Source organism: Pan paniscus, chromosome 2 (assembly GCF_029289425.2).
Source record: "Pan paniscus chromosome 2, NHGRI_mPanPan1-v2.0_pri, whole genome shotgun sequence".
NCBI lineage: Eukaryota > Metazoa > Chordata > Mammalia > Primates > Hominidae > Pan > Pan paniscus.
In genome coordinates, this window is record NC_085926.1 from 13,118,430 (window position 1) to 13,145,410 (window position 26,981).

Consider the following 26,981-nt stretch of genomic DNA (forward strand, 5'->3'; position numbering starts at 1 on the left):
TGAAGGTCACCCGACTCACACCACACCCCAGCCGGCTCAGACACTGAGGACCCACAAGTGAATGGGAAACCTTAAAACCTCTAGAAGAAAACACAGGGAACTATCTTTCCAAATTGGGGCTGGGAATGATCCCTTAAACGAGAAACAAAAAGCTTGCCAGGCATTAAACAACTGGTAGATCTGACTACAGTGAAACGAGCATTCCTATTTACCAGACACGAGGAAGAATGTGAAAGACAAACCACACCCAGCAAGGAGACACCCGGAATAAGCGAGACCTACAAAGGAGGCGGATCCAGGATACAGACAGAGCTCGCATGTGTCCACAGAAAAGGAGAAGCAGATTACAAAGGCTAATCGGGCATTTCCGAGAGGAGGAAACAGGGACAGCAAATGACCTAGGCAAGGATGTGCCACCTCCCGAGGCAGCAGAGAAATGCCAAGCAGGATCTTAAAGAGATGTGGGTGATCCCACCAGACGGACAAAAACGAGACATCTCACAGGACCCAGGGTTTGACTGCATGTAGATCGGGTGGAATACGGAAGTACTGGCAATGAGAGTGTAAGCTGGAAGGACCACTTTAAAAATCATTCTGGGGCCAGGTGCAGTGGCTCATGTCTGTAATCCCAGCACTCTGGGAGGCCAAAGTAGGAGGAACACTTGGCGCCAGGAGTTCAAGACCAGCCTGGGCAACATAGTGAGACCCCTGTCTCTAAATAAAATGAAAAATCAGCTGGACATAGTGGCACATGCCTGTGGTCCCTGTATTCGGGAGACTGAGGCAGGAGGATCGCTTTAGCCCAGGAGTTTGAGGCTGCAGTGAGCCATGATCCTGCCGCTGCACTCCAGCCTGGGCAACAGAGTGAGACCCTATCTCAAAAGAAAATCATTTTGTCATTTTCTTGTTAGGTTGACCATTCACATACCTGTAATCCGGCAGGTCCACTCTTAGCCAACACACAAAGCAGATACGAGAAAATCTCACAGCAGCATTGTTAATAATAGAAAATAAATGGAATGACCCAAACACGCCCTGACAGGAGAATGCAAAAATAAACTGTAGAATATTGACACAATTTATTTTCACATCAGCGAAAATAAACTATGGCTGCACACAATAGCATGGATAAAGCTTAGAAACAATACAATGTTAGGTGGAAAATGCCAATCTTAGAAGACTGCGTATGGTACACCATTACCATAAAACTCATCAACAAATGAAACACTATATGATCTCAACATCTGCAGTAACCTGTGAGTAACAGAATGACAAACACAAGATTCCAGGTTATGGTGATCTCTGGGGTAGAAGAAGTCGCAAACACACGGGTGCAAATCATTGGGAATGTTCCCCTCTGGAGTTAAATGGTAGGCCCACAGATAATCATTATTTTATTATCCTTTGAAATGCACAAAGAAGGGGCACAGTGGCCTGTGCCTGTGGTCCCAGCTACTCAGGAGGCTGAGGTGGGAGGCTCGCTTGAGCGCAGGAGTTGAAGCCTGCAGTCAGCTATGATCATACCTGTGAACAGCCACTGAGCTCCAGCCTGGCAACATGGTGAGACCCATCTCTAAAAATAATAATAATAATAAAATGCACACATATAATATGCAGAACACATTAAATATCTGAAGATATCTGCAAAGAAAAAAAGAGGAGGATCACGGTATCTGACCACTAGACAGACCCAGTATGTGTGAATTCTGTCACTCGCAGCTGTTCTAACAATGTGTCACAGTTGGAAGCCAGAGGGCTGTGCAGTGGCCAGAGACACAGGCAGAGACCTGAACCCAGATGAAGGCACTCCTCCCTCTGAGCCTGTTTCTCCATATGCAAAATGAGAGGGGATCATACTGGGGATAACAAATGGCTGGCACTCCTCCCACAAGTCTTGTCTTCCTCACGCCCCGGCTGATGGGCACAGCACTCTCTCTCACAAGTACACAGGCAGCTTTGGAGTCCTCGGCTTGCCACTGGAGGCTCCAAGCTGATCGACGAGACAAGGCACTCTAAATGAACCTACTTACCGAGTGGAGAGTCCCTCCACTTCGGACCTGGGGGACTGGAAGCCTGGCAAGCAGGCCCTAGGTGTCTCGGTGCCTTCTGAGAAGAGCGGCTGGCCTTGGAACCCCACCTGGGCCAGAGACCCTGATGCCCCATGTGGAGCCTCAGCTTCTGCAACACCCACCCCTGCAGCCTCCAGTCACCTGAAGCCGGCCCAGCTCCTTGCTGCCCACCCACTGTCTGTCCAGGCTGTCCTGCTCCCACCAGGTGGGTGAGTAGGCTCCTGGTAGTCCCATGCTGCCAGGCTCCCAGCAGCTTCGCTGTACTTGGAAATAGCTTGACTAACACAGAGGCCAGGGAGGGGCCCATGATCACCCTGTAGTTCAGGGGCACCACAGGAAATGGCCCTATTGTGCCACCATGACCTTGTGCAGCTGGTCACCCCCAGGAAGGCCCCATTTCTGCTGGGCAGGCAGAACTGACTGTATTCCTTCCACTCCCTTTGCAGTCAGGCCTCCTTTCCTGCCTTTGCTGTGTGCCCCCTCTGCTTGTGAGCTTCCCCTCCTGGTCCCAGCTGGGAAGAACCTTCCTTGTTGCCCCTGCCCCAGCTACCTTCCTCTCTGGTAGGAAGCAACTGCCCCCTCCAGATGTTCATGGCACAGAGCTCAGCTTTCTGATGGAGACTGGTCTGCTGGGCTGGGGCCAGGCTCTGAGGCTCTGCCCCCACAGTTCCGGGAGCCCTCAGTGTCTGCCTCACAACCAGCATGGGAATGATAGTAGCATCAGGAGTGACAGCAAGGGTCCCATGGAATAAATGGCTTTCCCAAGCACCCTCAGCTGATTCCATTTGCCCCAGCCAGGGAAGTAGGCAGAGGACAGCACTTCGCTGGCCATTTTAACAACGAGAAACTCAAGGGCCTCGTGGGCTAAGTGATTCTCCAGCATCACTGCCTCCTTCCCATGGCAGAGTCTCCTGGGCCTGCCTCCCTGGCTTGCCTGTGGCCCAGCCTATTTTGACACTTGCATTGCTTTATTGATTATTTTGTAACAAAAAGTTCCCCTTTGGAGTCCGTAATTTCCTCTCTATAAGAGACAGAAAAAGACTCATTGTAGGGCACAGCCTGGTGAATCCAAAGGGCTAGGAAGATCCGGCATGTTCCATCAGGTCCTTGAAACCACACTCCTGGGTGGACACACTTCCCTCCCTAAGGCAGAAGACCCCTGAGGGGCCACAGTCCCTAATCACTAAACAGTAGTACCTGCAGGTCTCATCCTGCTACTGCCAATGATTTTGATAACAAGGTCATATTGAGAGACATTACATCCAGTGACAGGGTGTTTGCGGTGATTCATCTGTCTTCCCTTTTATTCGTTTTATGAAAATTTTAAATGACAGCCGGGGCTCTGTTCTCAGAAGTCTTGGTTACTAGAAAGAACTGTGAGTTTCTTAGAAAATAAGCACAGAACCTTAAGGCAAGTCTCAAATGAGCAGAGTGGAAACAAGGGCGTCTCCTGACGCTTCTCCTGGAAACAAAGCCCCAGCATCTGCCTACAATGCACCTGGGGCCATGTGGGCCAGATTAGAGTGTGCCATGAACACCCGCGGTATGGCAGGGCCTGGAGAACCCTGCCATTATCCTCACCATGCACAAATTCCCAGAGGCAAACACCACAGGCCACTTTGCACTTGCAAACACATAAAAACAAGATTGCTCAGATTCTCAGGAATAAAGGTGTTGGAGGCTCACTCTGCTCCCAGCTGCTCCTGAGCTCCAACTCTTTCAAGCCTGTCTTCTGGCTCTACAACCACCCACTCCAACCCACCTCACCCCAGCAAGCTCCCCACCTGGAAGATTCCAATTCCTCCTTCCAACCCGCTCAGACACTCCCTCCTCCAGGCAGTCTTCCTTGCCTTCCCTCTGCCTGGCATCCCTTATCCTCATGACCTGCTCAACACACAGTGGGTTCAGATTCTGCTGCTTGCATGTCTCAGTCCCCTACCAAGGGACAAGTTTGTGAGAACAGGGCTCATGGCAGATTCAGGCTGTCACCTCCTCCTTTTTGCAGGGCACCTGACACATAGTGGCAATGGAGCAGGGATTCAAAGAAGCCTGAGCTACATACCTGGTGTCTGTCTTCATGGAAATCATAGTTTAGTGAAAGACAAATGATGACAAAGAAAGTGAATTTGAGGCTCCCTGAACATAGGCCAGACCATCCTTTCCTGAGAACTTCACAGGTAAGCTGGGATCTCACTGGTGAGGAGTGTGAACTGGGCAAGAGGGTGTAAGGAACTTCTCAACAAGAGGGATTCCCATGGAGAAGTGATCAACGTGGGAGAGAGCAGCTTGTGTTGCTACCAAAGGCCAGGGGGTGCCCAGACAGAGATGGGGCAATAAGCAAGAGCTGAGAGACCACGCACGCCCCAGCACAGGGAGCAATGCTGAGTGACAGATGAGCCCCATGTTGCAGGGCTGACCTCAGGGGTGCAGGGCTGGCCTGGGGCTGCTGTCTCCCCTGCTTCATGCCACCGTGGCTCTGTTCCACATCCCACCCTCCCCTGGGTCTGGACTTAGGCTGACAGAGCAGGCTCTACTGGACCTCTGCCTTTGTCACAGCAGTAGGAAAGGAAGAGTGTCCTGCCAGCGCTGGTATCACAGTGTGTGCCTGTGCCCCTCTCACTTGTCACCAGCCAACCCTCTGCCTTGCCTGAAGGCAACAAGGGGCAGGGCTGCTGGACCCTCTGACAGGGAGGGCACCACGACGAAGGGCACTGAGGGCATGCAGTAAGCCCGCTCACTCCATGGTCAAGCATTTGATATTTATTTCCTACGAGCACGGAAAATCCGCTGACTTTGTTTTCCATGCCTTACCAATCACTCTGATCCTAGTGAGGAGAACAACAGATTGAAACTGGGCAGGAGTGAGTGGACTTGGGGAGAAAAATGAGGAAGCCAATTTGGTTTTCCATGAAAAAATGAAGGACACAACTTTAAGACTAGGATCAGAGCAATGGAAATGGAAAAGCATGGATGGATTTAAAGACAAGAGGCAGCCTCGATGTGCACAGGGTAGCAGATGAGAGATGTGCGGCCCAGGATGGCAAGAGGAATGCAGCAGCCGCGTGCCAGCAGCTTGCCAGCCATGGGGCCATCTCCCGGGCAGTCCAGAGTGCCCAATCTGTGTCTGTTCTTGTGTTCCCTGGGTTATCCTAATAAACCTCCCTTCTTGCTTAAAATAGAAAGCAAAAAAGCATGAGCTAAGTAAGGAAGAGAGAAGACGGATTAATGAGTCAGAGAGCTGATGAGTGGACTGACAAATGACTGGCAGGTGACCAGGGGAATTCATTCATGTCCCCAAATGCTCAAGTGAGGAGAAACTGGACTCACCCAAAAGAAAAAGAAAGCCTCCTCACTGGGTATCCCTCAGAGGGACCCCTCCCCTCCTCGACCTACATATCAGGGGTCTGTGTTCTTCCTGGGAAATGCTGCCAATTTCAGGTGCGACAGAGAAAGAGGTTAGAGAAAGACGGAGAGGAAAGGGGAAGGACAGGGAGGTAGATGATGGATGGGCTCCATGGAACCGTCACTTCATCTTCTCCTCCTCTCCCTGTGGCTTGTTGTTCAGAGGCCCAAACTTGACTGTCAGAGCTGGGAGAGCCAGGATGCACAAACACCCCAAAGGAGATTTTCGGCAGCAGCAGCACATCAGGCAACCGCACAGGAACTTATAGCCTGGGGTTCATGTAGCCATAGAAGGGCCCAGATCCTCCCCTGTCTGAGTGACCTTGTCAGCCACGAAGAGGAAAGGTTTGAGATGCACAGTTGTGTGATCCTGGATTCAGCTCAGGTAATCCCCTCCATGGATGCCTTGTGGTTCTGTCCGTGGTGCTGAAGCGCAGCTCTATGGCTGAAGAAACACATTCTAAGACCACGCTACAGTATGTCAGAGCGCAGCGGGCTGCGGGAGTGCATTTACCCCAGGGCCTCACTTTGCTGATGACACAGCAGAAGCCCAGAGAGGGGAAGGGCTTCCCTGCAGGCTGCACAGGAGAGGCAGGGTGGGTGTGGAAGTAGCAGCCCCAGATGCATGCTCAGACACAGCCCCTTTCCTTTGGAAGTCACCCCAGGCCATGCCCACTGCCCAGAATAATCACCAGCTCTGAAACTCCAGACAGGTGATTTCCCCAAGGATGTTGGATCCTGCACAGGTGGAGATGGCTTCCCAGCCCCACTGATCTCTCTGACCCACCTCTGGCTGCCTTCCTCCCTGCTGCCCAGCTCCCTCACCAGCCTGCTTTCCGATCCTCCAAGGACAGAGATCTGCAAACTACAGCCTGTAGGCCACATAGGGTTTGCTGCCCACTTTTGCAGGGCCCTTGAGCTAAGAAGGGTTTTTACATTTTTAAATGGTTGAGAACGTCAACAGAACACCATTTCATCACAAGTCAAAGTTCTGTGTAACTCCAGTGTCCATTGTTACTGCAGCACATCCAGGCCCATTCATTTACTTGCAGTCAAGGGCTGTTTTTAAACAATGACAGAGCTGAGTAGTTGTGGCAAAGGCTGCATGGCCCACAAAGCTGGCCTCAAGTAATCTTCCCACCTTGGCCGCCCAAAGTGCTGGGATTACAGGTGTGAGCCACCGCGTCTGGCCAGTCCCTGCTCTTTAGAGACATAAATACTATCCCTTCACGTGTCAACTTCACTGTAAGAGTTCACCCCAAGTCTCTGTCTCTTTCCTTTTCTGGTGCCTCCGCACCCTTCTGTCCTGATTTAGAAGCCAGGAATTTAGCACAGCCAGGCTAGGAGGGAACGGCAGCACACGACACGGTGGGCGGGCAGTGATGACCCCCATAAAACCTCAGCCACCAAGGACAGCTGCAGCCAAGGGCTGAGCCTGAGCTGGTCAGAATAACTCACTCAAGGGCAGGGCGCAGTGGCTCATGCCTGTCATCCCAGCACTTTGTGAGGCCGAGGCAGGCGGATCATTTAAGGCCAAGAGTTTGAGACCAGCCTGGCCAATATGGCGAAACTCCGTGTCTACTAAAAATACAAAAATTAGCCAGGCGTGATGGGGGACGCCTGTAATCTCAGCTACTCGAGAGGCTGAGGCACGAGAATCACTTGAACACAGGAGGTTGTAGTAAGCCAAGATCAGACCACAGCACTCCAGGCTGGGTGACAGAGTGAGACTCTGTCCCTGCTAAAAAAAAGAATAACCTTGTCAATGTGGCAATCCTGCTCCGGGCTGCATAAAAGAAATGTGGGTGTGGAAGTCAAGGGTCCCGAGGGCCAGCGCAGCCCTCTAGAGTGCAGGGTTCAGAGTATCACTGTGAAGTCACAGCTCTGGGCCTCAAAGCTCCAGCACTTGGCAAGTGACAAAAAGCAAAGAGGACCTCAATTTCCTCATCTGTAGCTGGGAGTATGGTACCTCCCTCTGCAGGTTGGAAGGTAATGGCAGGAGAGCCCCGGGGCCAGCCAGTGATGAGGCCTGCCCATGCCAAGCCACTGCTGCTGTCCTTTTAATGTTGTTATTATTAATATACTTTTATAGCTTTTGGTGTACAAGCGGTTTTTGGTTATGTGGATGAATTGTATAGTGGTGAATTCTGAGACTTCAGTGCAGGGGTCACCAGGGTAGTGTACATTGTACCTGATACATATTTTTTTCCCAGCCCCCCTCCAACCCTCCCTCTTCTGAGTCTGTGAGGTCCGTTATATCACACCGTATGCCTTTATGTACTCATAGTTTAGCTCCCACTTATAAGTGAGAACATGGCAGTTTTTGTTTTCCACTCCTGAGTTACTTCACTTAGAATTATGGCCTCCAGCTTCATCCAAGTTGCTGCAAAAAGACATTATGTCATTCCTTTTTATGGCTGAGTAGTATTCCATGGTGTAGACATACCACATTCTCTTTATCCACTCATTAGTGGATGGGCACTTAGGTTGGTTCCACATCTTTGCAATTGTGAATTGTGCTGCAATAAACATGTATGTGCCGGTGTCTTATTTTTGAGACAGGGTCTCACTCTATTGCCCAGGCTGGAGTGCAGTGGTGCACTCTCAGCTCACTGCAACCTCCGCCTTCCAGGTTCAAGTGATCCTCCTGCCTCAGCCTCCCAAGTAGCTGGTACCACGGGCACATGCCACCACATCTGGCTAATTTTTGTAGTTTTAGTAGAGATGAGGTTTCACCATGTTGGCCAGGCTGGTCTCAAACTCCTGACCTCAGGTGATCTGCCCGCCTAGGCCTGCCAAAGTGCTGGGATTACAGGCGTGAGCCACCATGCCCAGCCGACAGGTGTCTTTTTGATATAGTGACTTCTTTTCCTTTGGGTAGATACCCAGTAGTGGGATTGCTGAATCCAATGGTAGATCTACTTTTAGTTCTTTAAGGAATCTCCATACTATTTTCTACACAGGTTGTACTAACTTACACCACCAGCAGTGAATAAGTATTCCCTTTTCACCATGTCCACCCCAATATCTATTGTTTGTGACTTTTTAATAATGACCTTGGGTAGGCCACTTCCTCTGTTTGCCTCAATGTCCTCATCTGTACTGGGGTGCTGATAACAGGACCCTCCTCCCTACCCAGGAGAGCACCATAGAGACACTCATCATCGCCATCCTCACAGAGGGAGGGAGGAGGGAGGCCTGGTACGGGGGCAAGGTAAAATCCGGGGGCCCTCGGTCACATCCACCCCTCTCCCCAAGCCCGGCACAGCCCGCCTCTGAGCCACCATGCGTGCTGTTCCCCATGCATACCTACACTCTGCCACGAATCAAATCATGAATCTTAAACCAGGAGTCTTGAGGGAGGGTCCAGAGGCCACGTCTAGAATTTCTGAATTCATTCTAACACTTAAGAAGTGAAAGACACCGGAAAAAAAAATTGCAGGTTTATGGGTTTTTGTTTTGTTTTGTTTTTGGTATGAAATGGGATTTGGCCTCCTGGGTGACATTCCCTCAAGCACCAGTCTCTGGAGCTGGGTCAGAGCCATCCTCTGGTTGGAGTTCCTGGTTCCAGGTCACCACAGTCCCCGGGGCTCCCTGGCCCAGGCCCTGTCCCTGCCTCTCCATGCCTGGCCCCTGCAGGCTTCTGAGTTTGTTGTCCTCACTTCAAGCCTGTGGAGTGTCACATCTGTCACCTGGGAAATGAGGACACGTCAGGCTAGCCTGCTTTGGCTCCCAAGTGGATTAAAGGGGCTGAGAATGCAGCCCTGGAGCAGGGGCTGGCGAGACCCCCTGAAGGGTAACCTCTCCCGCATCCTTTCCAGGGGAGCCAAGGCTACAGGGAAGGGAGGGGTGGCCGAGGCTCGGACCCTGGCAAGAGCTGGGAAGAACCGCTGCTGGGCAGCGTCCTCTGGAAGGCAGCGTCCCCTGTCATCCTCCAATGCTGCCCCTCACCACCAGCCCCTCGCCTCCCCTTCTTGCTTACTCTGTCTGGGCAGCCCCCACACCCGCCATGTTGGGGGTTGGATTCCAGGGTTAGCCCTGACAGCTGCAGCCTCTCACAGTGATGAGTGCAGGCCCCCCACATCCCAAAGCGCAGCTCATCCAGCACAGCAGGGCTGTGAGGTGGCTGCTGTTTGACCCATTCACAGTGGGAGCCTCAGATTCCTGAGGGCCAGGCTTGCCCAAGGCCACACAGAGCACAGAGCCTGGGTCCGCTGGATTTGAAAGCCGTCCTGAAGAGCAGACGTCGTCCCACAGCCAGGCTGCTCCCCAGGCCATTCCACTCAGGGGAGGGAAGCACAGACAGGGTGAGTGTGTCGTGGGGGCCGGGGTGGGGGGCGGACAGAGGACAGGCAGGGACAGGACCAAATTCCCCCGAAGAGCAGAGTCTTGAAGTGCGAGGGGCACTGCAAGCTGGGGAGGAGGGGGGAGGGTGTCCCCGGGGGAGGACCCAGCCTGTCAAAGGCCCGGAGGGTGATGCACCCTGGGAAATCCGGCTCCTCTATTGAGGCAGGAGCTGCAGGATGTGATGGGAGGTGAGACTGGAAGGTGTCATCCCCGTGTGCAAGCCCCAGACTCCCCCTCCTGCCTGACCCAGGCCCTGGCAGCTCCGCCTCCCCCAACCCCTGTGTTCCCCTCTGTCCGCTGCCCCAAGGCCCAGCCGCAAAGCTGGCTCCTCCGCCTTCTGCACTGCCATGTTGCCCTGCCTTGGTGCAGATACCACAGAGGGACCCCTGCCCTCTACATGATACAGGTTCTCATCACTGAGGGGTACAGTCATGACCTGTCTTCAAAGTTTATAGAAAATGAAAACTGAAAGTAAAAATCATCCAGGCTATTGATGGTCTCAGTGAGGCAAGGGTGACAAACAGTCCCTAGGCTCCCGGGAACGGTCCTGCCAGACCCTGGTTCTAGAGGGAGAATGGGAGGAGGGAGAAGAATCCGACCTGCAGTGCCCTATTACACCTCAAATTTTCTCTTAATACACAACATCTAGACCAGCCCTGAATGATGAGACACTTCAGAGACACGAGTGAAAAATGAGGAACAAATGGACTATGCACTTTTTCCCAACAGGGTCAAGAAGTTTAATATTTTAATACATATTAGAGTTCCTTTTCTCCAAAACTGCAGGCTGCATAGGCTGGAAGGCATCTAAGAAATTATACGGACAAGATCAGACACCTGGGAAGTCCTAAATCTGTCTCCTCACAGTGAGCGTTCAGGCTGAGGCTTGACCATGTCCTGATCTTTGCCTTCATTCTGCAAAGGGAATGTGGTTGGTTTTTCGAATTAAGCTTTTAAACTTGTCAGCTTAGCAGGGAACTTGTCAGTTCCAAACCCATCTTTCTAGCAATAAGCAGGTTGGACCATGCGTGAGGTGGCCTGTTCCCAAGTTATTTATTAGAATCTGCAGACACCAGCCAGGAAGGAGATAGCACACCACATTTCCAAACAAGCGCCTGCATGGGGAAGAGTCGGGGCAGCAGGAGTTCAGGAGGAGGGACAAGGGGTGCCCTGGAAGATATTGGCTCCTGATGTTTTTAGTGGGAGTCTCCACCTTCATGCATTCGATCTCCTCACAAGCACCTGGAGAGGACAGTGGGTGGGAGCTGAGTGTGGCTCTCACCCACGGGGGGAGGGCTGAAAATCACACAGTTGTGGTCCCTGGCACAGCCTGACCCCAGGCAAGTACGTGGGAAAGTGCCCTCCAAGACTGCTGTACTGCGTAAGACAGGGCTCAGCTGCTGAGACAAAGAGCCCCACCTGAGAGTGGTAAATAGAAGTTTGTGTCTCTGGCATTTCAGTGTGAAAGCAGATGGTCCAGGGCTGGCCTGGTGGGGCAGGGCCAGGGAGCTCTTCTCCCTCACGGCCCTGTCATCCCAGGGGGGCTGCCCTCATCCTCCTGGGCCAGGATGGAGCTGTAGCCTCAGAGATGAAGTCCCCAGCAGCAGGACAGGCACAGGGTCAGAAAGAAGGGTCTCTGTGAGGAAATATCTCAGATGTCGACACAAATCACTTCCCTTCCCACGCTGGAAGGACAGCTTGGTTGTCCCAGCAACCTCGTTGCAAAGGAGGCTGGGAAATTCTATGTCTCAGCAGCCACATGCCCACCTAACGTCAGGTATTGGGCTTCTCTAAGAGAGAGGTGGACGATGCTATCGGGAGCCCCTGTCACAGCCCCTTCTGCCCCCAATCACTCCCAACCCTAGTGCATGTTGTAGCAGAGTGTCAGTCAGATAGATTGCATTGTGTGTGCTGGTCCCTGAGTGATTCATCATTCAGGGACCAGCTGAAAATCATGGCCCAACAGGGGCTGTTTATTAGATTTGCTGGAAAATGGTTGGTGGATGTCTATTCCTAGCCCTGAGTCTCTCTGGCATGCAAAGGTGACAGGTCAGGGAAGTAGGGGAACAGTAGCAAAGTTCAGAATGGGAGCACGATGGGGTCGGGGAGGCCCCACACCAAAGGACAAGGGTCGAAACAGGGGCAGGCTCGGTGGCCTGAACATCTGAATTCTACCCACAAGGTCATGTTGGAGGGAGGAAGTACCATCATGTCTACATCACTAGAAAGAGTTCTCTTCAGCCGGACACAGTGGCTCATGCCTGTAATCCCAGCACTTTGGGAGGCCGAGGTGGGAGGATCACCTGAGGTCAGGAGTTCAAGACCAGCCTGACCAACATGGTGAAACCCTGTCTCTACTAAAAATAGAAAAATTAGCTGGGTATGGTGGCGGGTGCCTGTAATCCCAGCTGCTTGGGAGGCTGAGGCAGGAGAATCACTTGAACCCAGAAAGCGGAGGTTGCAGCGACCCAAGATCGAGTCACTGTACTCCAGGCTGGGCGACAGAAGCGAAACTCCATCTCAAAAAAATAAAACAACAACAACAACAACAAAAACAAAAAAAGAGAGAGTTCTCTTCTATTCCTCATAAGTCAGACTCCCCACAGACACTGCATCAGATTTGAAAGTAAAATAATATTTCCCAAATATCTAATTAGCAAGGATCAGAACAATTGCAATAGTCAGAGTGGAGAGGATGCAGGGAGGCTGCATCTTAGATGCTTCTCTTGGAAAACGTATGCGGCAATATGGATTAAGAAACTGTGAAATCTTTTTAGCCTTTGACCTAGTAATTCTACTTCTGGGAACATAATGAAGAAAATAATCAGGGAGGCTGACAAGGATTTACATGCCAAATGTTCACTGCAGCATTACTGAAATTGAAAGCAACTTTAATGATCTATCAATGGGAAAACAGTAAAGAATAAATATCATATTGCTTTAAATGAATGTTTAGAAATATTAATACACTATTTTCAAATAATAGCTGTAGAAACCATGGAGCTCTCTGAGACATGAAACTTCATGAGTCTCAAAGGGCACTTGTTTTTTCCTCTCAAGTCTCTCTTCCTCATCTGCTCTATCTCAGTAAAAAGCACTGCTGTCCTCCCAGTTCTTCAAGTCAAAAATCCAAATTTGTTCTTGGTTCCAGCTGGGCGTGGTGGCTCACGCCTATAATCCCAGCACTTTGGGAGGCTGAGACGGGCGGATCACCTGAGGTCCGGAGTTTGAGACCAGCCTGGCCAACATCGTGAAACCCTGCCTCTACTAAAAATACAAAAATTAGCCGGGTGCAGTGGCTGGCGCCTGTAATCTCAGCTACTCGGGAGGCTGAGGCAGGAGAATCGCTTGAACCTGGGAGGCAGAGGTTGCAGTGAGCCAAGATCACGCCATTGCACTCCAGCCTGGGTGATAGAGCAAGACTCCGTCTCAAAACAAAACAAAACAACAAAACAAAACAAAAACAACCAAATGAAAAAAAAAGTGTTCTTGGTTCTTTTCTTTCTCTCTCAGGAGACAGCCACTCCCTAAGCAAGTCCTGTAGGGGCACCTTCCAGTGAATACCTCTGGGCTGTCCCCTCTCCTCCCTACCCCCATCCTCCCTCCCATGCCTCCCCGCCTTTTCTTTCCCCTCCCCTATCTACCCCTTTCACTCCCTCTCCCCTCCTTCTCCCCTCTCCCCTCCCTCTCCTCTCCCCTCCAGTGTCCAGGCCAGGCTAGGGCTCCTCTCTCAGGGCCGACCCCCGTGTCCTCCTCAGGGCTCCTGGCTTCCTCTCTCAGCCCAGAGCCCCTGTGCCCAGCAGCCAGAGGAGTCTGGTCCAGCAGAAGTTGAAGCAGGCACCCCCTGCAGGACTGCTCCAGCAAATCCTCTACCCTTTAGAACAAAACTCCAAGCCCGTCCTATGGAACTGGACTTGGACTGGTGAGGGGTGTAAGAGACAGCCCCTGGCCCAGCTGGCCAGGCCTGAAGGTCCTGGAAGAGGAGAGAAGGTCTCATTAGCAGAAGTTCAGTCATCGGGGCTGAACTAGGGATAGTTCAGTTTGGAGACCCAGAGCAAAGTGCACTCATAGAGGGCTGCCCTGCCACCAAGGGGGCTGCTCCCAGCCCCAGTCCCCAGCCTACCCCTGTCCTGTGTGTTCCTGCCACTCTGGCTTTCTTCGACCTAAGATGCCTCCTGGCCAATTCCTGTGGTCACACCCAGACAATGGAGCCCTGCCAGACCCACCCCCTTCAGAAGCTGTCCCCACCCCTCCTGCAGCAGGTGGGCATGCACGGTGCTGTGCGTGTCTTTCCTTTGTAGCTATGAACAGGTGGCTCTGGACTGTAGATGGTTTCTGTCCTTGTCTCACCTTCCCAGCTGGGCAGTGAGGTCTTTACAGTGGGATCTGTGTCTGAGCCATCTCCAGGAGCCCAGTGGAGCTTGGCTGGGTGGCTGGTATTCAGGCCCCCCAGAGAGGAAACCACACGTGCAAAGAGATGGAGGTATGAGTGTGCCTGTGGCAAACTGGACGCTTCAACATGTGTAGTGGGAGGGGAAGGCTGGAGTGGGTGGAAAGGTCATCATGAGGCAGGGCATGGAGGGCCCCAAAGCCAACGGGATGAAAATCGAGGACGGATTTTAAGGACAGCAGCACTGGGTGGCCACACATTGGCCTGTTATGCATATAGAAAATCCACATGGGGGAGCCAAGGGGCCCCACAACACTCCCACCTTGTCCCCAGCCCACTTCTTGCTTCCTGGTCCTGCTCTCTTGTTGCGGGGAAGAAGAATCTTATCTGACTGGTGGAACTCTAGGACCATCCCTGGACACCATCAGTAGTGGGCAGGGTCACTGCATGTTCAAGGCTGTGCACCCCGAGCTGCCAGACACGCACGAGGGCAGGGCCTTCTGGATCTTCCTCAGGCTCCTTAGGAACCCAGGAGGAAGCTCCCTGATGGGTGCTAATGGGCATCTGCACCCACAGATTCACTGCCTGACATGGAAACACACCAGGAAGCTGGAACTTATATATATATGCAAAAACTGACACAACTGAAGGGAGTCATCCGTTATTCGTTAGACAGTTACTCATTAATAGGTGGTGCTTCAATACCCTGTTCTCCATAACAATAGAACAACCAGACCGGAGATAAGTAAGGAAGCAGAATTGAGTACTTGAGCAACTCAGGACATCAACTAGATCTAACAGGACACTCCACTCAACAGAACACAGAGTCCTCTAGTGGATGTGGACTTTCTCCAGGATTGACCACAGGGTAAGCCACAATTTAAGTCTCAAGCGATTTTAGAAAATAGCCTACAAAGTAACTTGTGGGACCACAGTGGGTTGAAGTAAGAAATCAACAATAGAGGGAAAACCTAAAAATTCACAAAGTTATATAAGTTAAACAATACCCTCTTAAAGACCAATAGGTCAAAAGAGAAATCACAAGGACAATTAGAAAGTACTTAGAGGACAAGAAAAAAACACAACATAGCAAAGCTTATGGAACACAGCGAAAGTAGTACTAAGGAGGAAATTTATAGCTTGATACATTAAAGAAAAAGGAAGATCTTAAATCAACAAAATAACTTTACAACTTAAGGAACTAGTAAGAAACAAACAAAGTAAACCCAATGCTGGCAGCAAAAGAAAATAATAAAGATTATAGCAGAGATAAACTGATAATATCAATAAATAATAACAGTAAACAAATAACAATAATAAACAAATAATAAACAAATCCAAACAAAAGTTGGTTCTCCCAGAAGATTGACAAAATTGACGATTCACCACTTAGATTGACCAAGAATAAAAAGACTCAACTAAAATCAGAAGTGAAAGTTAGAATTTTATTACTGATTTTTTAGAAATATAAGGATTATATGAGAGTCCTATAAGTAATTGTACAAGAAATCATATAACCTAGATGATTCAAATTCCTAGAAACACCAAACCTACTGAGACTGAATTACAAAGAAATAAAAAATCTGAATAGACTCATAACTAATAAGGAGACTGAATTAGTAATCAAACACCTCCTGACAATGAAAAGCCCTGGACCTGATGGCTTCAACTGATTAATTCTATCAAACATTTCCAGAAGAAATCACACCAAGCCTTCTCCAACTCTTCCAAAAACTTCAAGTAGGGAGTGCTTCCTACATCATTCTGTGAGGCCAGCATTGTCTTGTACCAGAGCTAAACAAAGACATTACAAGAAAACAACACACTAATACCTCTTATGAACATTGATGCAAAAATCCTCAGCAAATATCAGCAACAAAATTCAGTAGCCTGATAAAAGAATTCTGCAGCATGACTAAGTGGAATTTATTCCTGGAATGCAAGGATGGCTCAACATCCAAAAACTGTTCACTGTAATGCATACCAGAATTAAGAGGAAAAAAAACACATGGCCATCTAAATTGGTGCAGAAAACATACTTGACAAAATTCAACACCTTTTCATAATAAAAACACTAAACAAGGCCGTGTGGTGGCTCATGCCTGTAATCCCAGCACTTTGGGAGGCCAACGCGGGTGGATTACCTGAGGTCAGGAGTTCAAGACCAGCCTGCCCAACATGTAGAAACTCCGTCTCTACTAAAAGTACAAAAAAAAAAAAAAAAAAGCTGGGCATGGTGGTACACACCTGTAATCCCAGCTACTCAGGTGGCTGAGGCAGGAGAATTGCTTGAACCTGGGAGGCAGAGGTTGCAGTGAGCTGAGACTGCACTGCTGCACTCTAGCCTAGGCGACAGAGTGAGACTCCATCCCAAAAAAATAAAAATTAAAAATTAAATAAATAAAATAAAAACACTAAACAAAATAGGAATGGAAAGAAACTACCTCAACATAATAAAGACCATATACAAAAAATCCACAGCTAACATCATACTCAGCAGTGAAAGACTGAAAGCTTTTTAGCTAAGATCAGGAACAAGACAAGGATGTCATTTTTGTCATTTGGGCTCAACATAGTATTGGAAGTCCTAGATAGGCAATTAGGAAAGAGAAAGAAGTGCATGATGGAGGGACAGAAGCGGGAGCATTCAGGCATGTGGACAGATAAGCTTAGCACATTTAGCTCTGGCCTCCTTCCAGAGGTGCTCCCCTTGGATGTGGGAAGTGGCAAGTACAGAGACCAAAATAGCATGCTGTGCCAGGGCACATGGCAGAGCACTGAGGCACAGCACTGCATAAGACAAAGTTCCTGCTGACATTCCAGTGGGGACAGGCAGATAAGGGACAGAAGTAAACTGGCTGATGTGCAGAGATTGGCTAGGTTACTTCAGGTGGGATGATAAGAGAAGAGGAGCTGACATCTGAAGGGGGATTGGACTGAGGAGAACCCATCTTGGGTGAGACCTGGGGGAGCATGTTCTAGGCTGAGGGAACAGCACAGGCAAAGGCCCTGGGACACTAATGAGCTTGGAAGAATGGAGGTACCAGAAGGCCAGAGTGTGACGACCACAGTGATGGAGGAGAGAATGGAGAGTCAGATGTGGACAAGATCAAGAAAACTCTTGATGTTTTCATTTCCATTTGAGATAAGGACACTGAGGCTCAGGGAATTTGAGTCATTTGACCAAGGTCATTCAGCTTAGACCCTGGTTTCAAAGTCCTCACTGTCCCAAACACTGGACCTGGGTCAGATGCACACATACACATTGTGTCACCACCTTCTAAGTACCTTTAAGATTTGGTTGCAATAGAAGCAGATGTTTAGACAAGGCTTACCAAATGTATTTTGGGATTTAGTCTGATTCCCCATTAGTAGACTCCCTTGCCCCCACACTAATATCTCTGCCTCATCTTCTAAACAGTCAGCTATTAATTCTCTACACAAGTTCACAGAAAACAAATCAAAACGCAAAATACACCCAGTCAGATAGGTTTTTGCCCAGTGACTTCAATGTGGCTCCTATAAGATCTTTCTACTTCCCGTGTAAAGAAAGGACCAGTAGTGCCTCCGAAAGCAGGCTGAGGGTATCCAGAGGCCATTCAAGGGTCTCAGGGACCCACAATTCATAGGCCACACAGCAGAATGAACACAGCTGAAGAAAGCACTAGTGAACTAGAAGACCATCCTGAGGAAATTGCTCAGGATACAGCACAGAGTCAAGGAGATGGGAAAGTAAAGTCCACCACAGTCAAGAATGCCCAAGAAATCTCAATCATAAACCCAGGGAAGCAAAGGAAGGGAGGAGGACAGCCAAAAGGGCACACTCTCCAAGCAGCAGCTACCACCTCCTGCTCATGTAAACATGGGCTTGCCTCCGACCCTCCCTCAGGATTCTGAGCAGCCGCGTCTCCACAGACTGTGGCAGAGGGAGAGGAAAGGAAATGGATGTTAACTGAATGCTATGACGTGGCATGTGCTGTTCCATCTATGCCTCATTTAATTGGTCCATGGCCTTGAGGCTAAAGTCTTTGCTCCGATTTCATCATGGGGCAGAAATTAACTGTATCTCACTGGTCTTCACACCCTTAGTAGTTAGCACAAAGACACAGTAGGTGCTCAATGAAGACTGTTGAATGAGTGTGAAATCTGAGGCTTGGAGAGCTCAGGGGCTGTTGCATAGTGACACGAGGGTAAGGCAAAGAGAAAGGATTTGAATTCAAGATTATCTGCCCCCAGTGCCTGTACTCTTTTGATTCCACAGTGCTAAGAAATGTCCACTCGCCTCCAGAGGCCGCCGGCTCAGCCCTCAGGCCAGCACCTCCAAAACATGGCTGGATAGTGGCAGAGGGCCCCGGCCCAGGCCCAGCCCGTCTCTCACATTTGGAGCCTGCTCCCATTCCTTCCTGGAGAGAAAGAGTTCAGCTCTGTTTACCTGGCACAGCAAACACTCCCAGCTTTGTCTGCCACGTTCAGCAGCTTTCATACCTCCTTGTGAACAAAATAAACTGTGCGTTCCCATTTTGGGTTTGGGGAAAAAGGCCCAGTTAATTACAAAGGCTGTTTTGCCTTGGTATGGAGACAGAAAACTGGATTTGTTTGGACTAATTACGTTTACTCACACATCTTGGTTCCAGCTGAGTCAATGCTGGTAACCAGGCCCACCGTCTCCAGAATCTCCCCCACCATCCCCAAACAAAACAGTCCTCGGGCTCTCCTCATTGTCCCAGCCCTGAGCCTTGCTGTTGCCTTTGGAAAATGCCAGTCAACGTTCAGAGTCCTGACGGGGAGGCGACCTACATGGGACCACCCTCGTGCAACATGCTTCTAAGGTCAGGGCTGGGCGCGGTAATCCCAGCACTTTAGGAGTCCGAGACAGGCAGATCACTTGAGCCCAGGAGTTCAAGTTCAGCCTGGGCAACATGACAAAACCCCGTCTCTACTAAAAATACAAAAATTAGCCAAGCGTGGTGGTGTGCGCCTGTAGTCCCAGCCACTCAGGAAGCTGAGGCACGAGAATCGCTGGGACCCAGGAGGCGGAGGTTGCAGTGAGCTGAGATCACACCACTGCATTCCAGCCTGGGTGACAGAGTAGGACTCGGTCTCAAAAAAAATAAAATTCTTCTAAGTGTTAGAAGCAAAATTTCTGCACTTCAGTCAGCTCATGCTTATGAAGGGTACGTGTCTGCCACTGGACACTGGCATACTTGGAGAAATTCTGTTTCCTTGGAGAGACCATATGTTCAGGCAGCCTGTTAAGATCATGTGGGCGCTTATTTAAAATGCAGATTCAGGCTGGGCACAGTGACTCACCCTGTAATCCCAACACTTTGGGAGGTTGAGGCAAGCGGATTACTTGAGGTCAGGAGTTTGAGACCAGCCTGGCCAACATGGTGAAACCTGTTTCTACTAAAAATATAAAAATTAGCTGGGCCTGGTGGCAGGCACCTGCAATCCCAGCTTCTCGGGACGCTGAAGCAGGAGAATCGCTTGAACCTGGGAGGTGAAGGTTACAGTGAACCGAGATCACGTCACTGCACTCCAGCCTGGACGACAAGAACAAGACCCCATCTCAAAAAAATGTAGATTCCCAGACCCTGCCCAGACCTACAGAGTGAGGCATGAAAGGGATAGGGCCTGGAAATCTGTATTTTCAACAAGCACCACGGGCGACACTGACTTGCGAAGGCTTTGGTGCACAGCATCCCACCTTTGCACTCGAAATCCACGTCATCCTAGGCAAGCTGTTTTGTACTTCTCAGCCTCAATTTCCCAGAGCTGAAAAAATAAGGGCCAATAATAACTCTCTTAAAAGGGTGCGGGTGGTTGTGCAGATGAGGTGAGGCCCCCACCCACAGTGAGAACTCATTGAATGGAACTTATTCCTATGACTGAATGTAGCTGAGTTAATTTCAAGGATTTGACGGAGTGCTGTGGGAAAAAAGACAATGCTTGCATCCTGCAGAAAGCCCTGGCACTTTCAAACCAGTATCCACATTCTCTCTAGACCCTCCACCCGGTCATTCATTTTTGCAGACTCCAAACTCCACAAACCTCTTCTCTTCCTATGGTCCCTCTTCCATAAATAAATCATTAGAAGATTCACATTTGAGGGCCTCCAGAGCCTTCCTCTTAGTGGAGTCAAAAGCAGACACATCCTCCCGGGGAACAATGAGCAAAGTCCTACATTTGCAAAATGGTCAAAAAATGAGTCATTTCATTTGTGGAAAATGAATATATCTGATCTTGCAAATGTTTTGCCTCAGGGAAAAGTAGTGAGCGTGAATTCACCAACAGGCTTCTCCATGCAAAAGCACTTCCCTGCTGCTCCGGAGGCTAAGAAAAAGCAAACCAGAAAGGTGGCAACTCCGATCATTTGAGTCTAAAGAACAAGAATCTCACCAAGCAGGGACCTTGGGGCAGGGCAAGAGCGGTGGGGAGGAGGTGTCTCTCAGGGCTATCCTTAATTTTTTAAATTTATTTTTGGTAGAGACGGGGTCCGGCTATGTTGCCCAGGCTAGTCTTGGACTCCTGGCCTCAAATGATCTTCCTGCCTTGGCCTCCCAAAGTGCTGGGATTACAAGTGTGAGCCCCCAAGCCCTGCCCCTGTGTGTCCTTAATATTTAGCACAAGCCATGAGCTCTCAAGGTCAGTCATATCTTCCTTAGGCAAATAAAATCCATACACAGCTTCACTGATTTTTCAAGTGCAGAATCTCTGCCCATTAATTTTAGTGAGTGTTTGGTAAGGGGAGGGTGTTGGGGGGGCAGTCTCCACTGAGCATGGGAGTGGTCCATTTTTCCTCTTCCTTCTGGTTTCTGGCCTGAAAATATTTATGAGTCCTGAGTCCAATCAAACACACATGAACATGTGCCTGTTCTGTGCAAGGCATCCTGCCCAGGGCTCCCAGCAAGGCCAAGATGAATCCACTGCACAGACACCCCCTGGGTGCCTGTTCTGTGCCCCACGGGTGCTGGCACCATCGAGCCACAACTCAGGGGCCTCATCCCTGTCCTGGGGGCCTTCCTCTGCCTGAGAGGAAAGACAAATGCTTAAGTCATTTGGACACAAAGCAGAAGGGACTGGGATATCAAAAGTGAAGCATAAAAAGCCACAGAGACAACCAGGAGGCCACCCTGTCAGCCCCAGCTCCCCTGAAAGCTCCAGAAAGGCAGCTGCCATGGGGGCTCTGCGAAAGGAAGGGATCTTCGGGGGGTGGAGTGGAGCATTTTCTAAACAGAGGAAACATCCTGAGTCACAGACAGCAGGGGGCAGGCACGCAGGAATCATGGGCCGCATTTAGAAAGGCGAGTGGCATCATTTGGTGGGAGCTGGAGGTGCGCATGGGAAGGCTGTGGAAGCTCAGCTGCGCTGGTAGGGGTGTGGCGTCCAGGGACCACCAGGGCCACTGCCACAGGGTGTCAGCCCAGGGGGAGTGCTGGAGGAGAAGCGGGGGAGGGCCGTGGTCACACTTTAGTTTTCCAACCTCCCCTCTAGCGGGTCTGGAGAGGGTAGAAGCGCTCAGAGAGAACTGCAGTCAGGATCCCGGGTTTGGCGACGCAGACCCTGCACGGACACTGCTCTGGAAGCCCAGATCTGGTGACTCTCTGTCCAGAGGGTGGGGGCAGGGTAGATCTGAATGATCTGGGACCTCTGGTCCTGAGAAAAGGGAGGCCCAGCTCCTGGGGGAAGGGTGTGACCCATGACATAGGCCTGGCAGCCAAGTCGTCAGCTGCATGGGGAAGAAACACAATGCCTGTGCATGATGGGGACAACGGGCCAGGGCAGGTAAAGCCATGACGAGTCACATCTGAACCCAGCATCTTAGCCTCAGCAACACTGTCTACTGCGATGTCCACACGGCAGGGCATTTTGGGGCTGGATTCTTCAGCCCTGGAAGAACTAAACACAGCCTTCCCTGCTGGAACTTCCATCCGTGCTCTCCCTTGCCCGGCTTCTCCTGTCTGTGCACCCTGCTGGGAGCTGTGTGGCTCGGAGCTGGAACATATGCTCGGCTCTGTGTGCCAGTCCCCCTGCAACGCAGAGGCCATTCCTCATTCTCCCCAGGCAGCCAGTCATGCTCACTCCTGGGGTCCCTGCACATGCTGTTCCCCCACCGAAATGTCGTTCCCATCCTCCTCCCCCAGGGCTGGGTTCCACAGCGCCTGCCTGGCAAATGCTTTCCTGACGATCCGCCGGAGTGAGCGCCAGGCCGGGTGGGGCTGGAGCAGACCAGATCCCCACCACGAGGGTCTATTCACTCTACATGTTCACTAGCCCCCGCTCAGGTCACCAGTGAGAGCAGGCTGCTCTCAGGGCGTCCCCGTAAGGGACCCGCTGCCCACCATGAACTTTCACAGAATGAGGGTTTCAGGTAAGCAGCTGCCTTCTTGGAAGACAGAGGGAGAAGGGCACCTTGGGGGGATTGGGGGAAGCTTAGATCCCAAAGGGGCCCAGAGAGGCAGGCCAGGGAGGGCCTGAGAGGCTGCGAGGCCATCTCCTTCCTGAGCCTGCAGCCCCTCCGAGTCCATGTGGGAATCCCCTTCCACCTCAGGGCCAGCCCCAGGGATTGGCAACCCACCCTCCCCCTAACCTGTTGTTTTGAATTAATTGTTTGAACAAGTATTACATTGACAGGGTTCAGAACCCTCAGGAATATTCCTAGGTCTGCCCTGAGGAAGCGTACAGGCACTGGAGGCCCTGCCCCTTGCCCTCCCTCTGATGGGACCATTTTAAGAGACAACTGTTTCCTTCCTGCTTCTTTTTGCTGACAAATTAAATAAGAATATACGTACTTACACCTGCCCTTTTTTACCCAAAGTAGTGTGAGATGTGTACTCTCGCACCCTGCTTTGCTCACTTAATGGTACATTCCAGAGCTTTCTCTACCGTGCACCAGGGCAGTCTCCCCTCCTCCTCCTCAGGGCCACGCTGTGTTCCAGGGTGGGGCCATGTGGCGGTGCACACCTCAGGCTGCAAGGGGCCTGCTGCCCCCTCCCTCGGATCCCCAGACCCTAGCCTTTGTCCATCCATCCCCCCGGGCATCCCCCCCTTATCCCCTTTAGCTCCCACTCTTGCCAGCCCAAGTGCACCATCCCCAGCTAGTCCCCTCACCTGGGCTTCACCCCTGCACACAGTCCTTCTGGGACCCTCTCTCTCTCCAGTTCCCCTTCTGAGCATGCCTCTGCTTCCTGCGAGACCCTGCCTCTCACTCCCTGGACTCTGGTTCCCTGGAGCCCAACTCCCTGCCAGTGTCCCCTGCTCCAAGCACATAGCCGACTGCCCCAAGTATAAGATTCAGCACCCCCTGTGCTGCCACCCAAGAGGTTCCCTGGGATGCAGCCTCCCCCAGATCTGTCTCTTGTTCTGCAGGCACCTGGAGGACCCCACTTCAGCTGGCATCCTCACGGCCAAGCTCAGGACATCTCATCTCCCCAGCCTGTAACATCACAATACAAACCAGCCACCTCAGGCCACCACCCTAAGACCTGGAAGTCCATCTGCTGCCAGAGGGGACTGGGGGTCCGTGGGCTCTTAACTGCCTCCTGGCCTCTCCTTCCCATCCCCAGCCTCACCATGCTGACCCCCATCTCCCATGACCATGGCCTTCTTGGTCCCCCAGCTCATGCCTTGAGAACTGCTGGGCCCCAGGCCCCTTGGCTGGGGCACTGACACCCCAGGTACTGTCTCAGACCAGACCCTCTTCTAGGTTCAGTCAGAGCCTCTGGCAGAAAGCCCACTCCATGTCCACCCCCACCTACCCTCGGTTGGTGGGGCGAGGATGGGCAGGGGCACTACACCTGCCGTGGAGACACCCCTGCATTGTTAGAGGCTGGTTAGAGCCGGGCCCACCATCAAGCATCTTAGACTTGCCCTGACCCCGCCCAGCCCAGCCCCAGGGGTGTCAGGTATAGAAGTTTCTGGTCCTAGACGGGTCACAGCCTTGGCACACTGGGCCATCACCAGCCCCAGAAAGGAAGGGACAACCACCAACCTAGGTGATCTCTGCAGAGGTCACTCTAAACACAGGGAAGCTGGGAAGGGCTTTTGCTCCAGGATGCAGAGCCAACAGACGTGCTCTGCAGATCATGCCCAGGCCCTTGGGGCACACGCCAGGGCTGAGGGGAGCAGCCAGGGGAGGAGAGGTCTGACCTGGGAGACCCGCAGGGAGAAATCAAAGCACATGGTTTCATCAACGCCGCTCACCGCCAGGATTCAGACACACGGACAGAGGTGGATGAAGCACATACCTGACGCTCCGCGAGCTTTCTCCTTCAGACCTGCAACGAGAAGAGCACATGCTTAGAGCCCAGAACCCTCTGCTCCGGGAGACCTGCACAACGACACTAGATGTGGGGACCCTGAGGCCCCTAGCTGCTCCCAGCATCCCCTCCCCAGCCTCAGCAGACATCCCCAGGCCCAATCCTCCGGGGTCTCTTGCTGCTGTTCCTTTGACCTGGAACTGTATTCAGAAAGTCCACTCTTCTTAGAAGTCTTAGGGTTCCTTTCCCACCCTCTTCCTGTTTCCATCACCTTGACTGCAATTGTTTTCCCAGGATTTGAATACACCCCAGGAGTCGAGAGCAAAGCCAGAGGAGGGGTCTGTGGTTCCAGAACTCTGACCTGGGCAGCAACTAAATGAATGAATGAGTGAATGAATGAATGAATGAATAAGTGAGAGCGGTGCGACTGGCCTCACTGCATCCCCTACTTGGTATTTCCAGTGTTATTTCCCCAGAACCAGCTCTATTTTCAAGTACTCAGAAATCAATTACAACCATATTACAAAGGAGACAACCTTGAATGTCAAGAAATTGGACAATCAGATTGTATTGCACACTTGAACTTTCACGAAGACTGTGACTACGCGGTATTGACAGTGATGCCTTCCTGCTCTGTACACCAAAGGAAAGGGACTTTGGGATTAAACTCCATGCAGCTGATGGCTAAAGCCTCGCTTGGGCTTCCTGGGTCTGAAGGAGCAAAGGGCTTTGAGCAAACACATTCAGGAATCTAATCCCTGGATGTCCCAAATTGGATTTTATTGCCAGAGAGCTAGAGAAATAAAAACATACTTAACCCAGAGTCAGAGATTTGTCTTTTTGTTCATTGCCTTTTCAGTAACGTCCCAGAACGGAAGTCAGAGCACATGCTGCACGACCCTTCAGCATAGAAAGCCCCAGGGGATGCCTTTCCCACTGAACCAAGCTTGCCCACAGATTCAGACCCGGCCTCCCTTGGTGCTGCCCAGCCTGGTCGTGCTCACCAGTAGCAAATGAGACAGAAGGCAGGTAGTCCCCAGCAATGTGTGTTCCAGGTGCCTGAGTGCAAACCCCTTGTTCTAGAAGGACCTTGGTCTCCCTCTCCAGCAATTCTAATTCAGCATCAATGCACAGCAACATGGATCACGTGGTCCCCATGGCAGCAGGTGAGGTGGTGATGTGAGATGGGAATGGCGCACAGACACCTGTGGCATCTCCTTGACCCCGGAGGCCATGGGACAAGGTGCAGACCAGCCCTTGGTGACTGAAGACCCTCCACCAAATTCCCAGGAAGCCTGATGATGGGGAGAGGAGATCCCAGGAGCAGCTTTTGAAAGTTCTTATTTTTTGTTTTTGTTTTCCATTTGATCATAGCCAGGACAGAAAAGAAAGCAAGCAGAGGCCAACTGTGTGTGTGTGTGTGTGTATGTGTGTGTGTGTGTGTGTGTTTGTCTCTCCACTTCATCGCCATCTTAGGTTGCTCACCCTGGGGAAGCCGGCTGCCCTGTTCTGTGAGCAACCCCTCTGGAAGAGGCCCAGGTGGTGAGGACCTGAGCCCCCTGCCACCAACCATGAGTGTGAGCCCAGAAGCAGATTTTCCACCCCTCGCTGCTGCAGCCCCAGGCAACATCATGACTGCAATCACATGAGCGGCCCAGAGGCAGAGCCACCAGCCACACTGTTCCTGCATTTCTGACCTCAGAAAGGGAGAGGTAGGGTGCCCTGGTCCACTGTGCGCTGACCAAGAAACACAGGGTGCAACCGGGCCCCGCTTACGGACATGCCTGAGTAGGCAGCTCCTTTCTCGCTGTCCATGGCAATGACACCACAGGCCTATGTGTGTAAGTTCCCTAATAAACGCTGTGGACTGGTCACCCAGGCATTCAGGGATCCTTTCTTCGGAATGACAACTGGCTCCAGCTCAGGAAGGTTTGGGGCACTCCTACAGGAAACTCCCCTGCCTCTGCTCTTAGGGTAACTCCAACTATGGATTCAGCAGGACAGAACACAAGACCATCAGCATTTGCTGTCTTCAGCTCCTACGTTTTTGGGGTCACTTGTTACGTGGTAATTGATAGCTAACACACAGTTCCTGCTCTGCGCCTCTATCCCAGATCTCTGTCTTGTGGCCTTCACTCAGGACCACGTGAAGCTCTCTATTTATGTCTCTTAGGATCTATCTGCCTCAGTAAGACGAAAATGCCACAAGGGTAAGGGTTTTGTCACATTCACTGCAGGGTCTCCAGTGCTTGTTATGTGGCTGAGGCATAGCAATGCAGTCATGCCAGGAGCTCCATATTCTGGGATGCCAGGGGACAAGCACTGACCCTGAGCCATCAGAGTCTCCTGGGTCCCAGTCCCAGCTTCATCCCTTACTGGCTTCCAGGTGGCCTCAGAAGTCACTTAATCTCCATGAGCCCCAGTTTCCTCATTTGCGGATTAGGGATGATAGCAACAATTGGCCCCTAAAGTGTGGTGAGGAGATAAGTACATTCCCAGCACAGAAGCTGATGA

The 26,981-nt window shown here is 51.2% G+C and overlaps 1 protein-coding gene across 5 annotated transcripts in view; it reads right to left on the reverse strand.

Annotated features, from left to right (window-relative positions):
* The window catches only part of IQSEC1 (IQ motif and Sec7 domain ArfGEF 1), a 382,440-nt gene that overhangs the window by 238,583 nt on the left and 116,876 nt on the right, over positions 1–26,981 (reverse strand). For all 5 annotated transcript variants that reach the window (XM_034955853.4, XM_034955854.3, XM_034955857.3 and 2 more), the window contains exon 2: positions 24,456–24,485. In XM_034955853.4, coding sequence (XP_034811744.1) covers positions 24,456–24,485 — 30 coding nt within the window. The remainder of the gene's footprint in view (positions 1–24,455; positions 24,486–26,981) is intronic.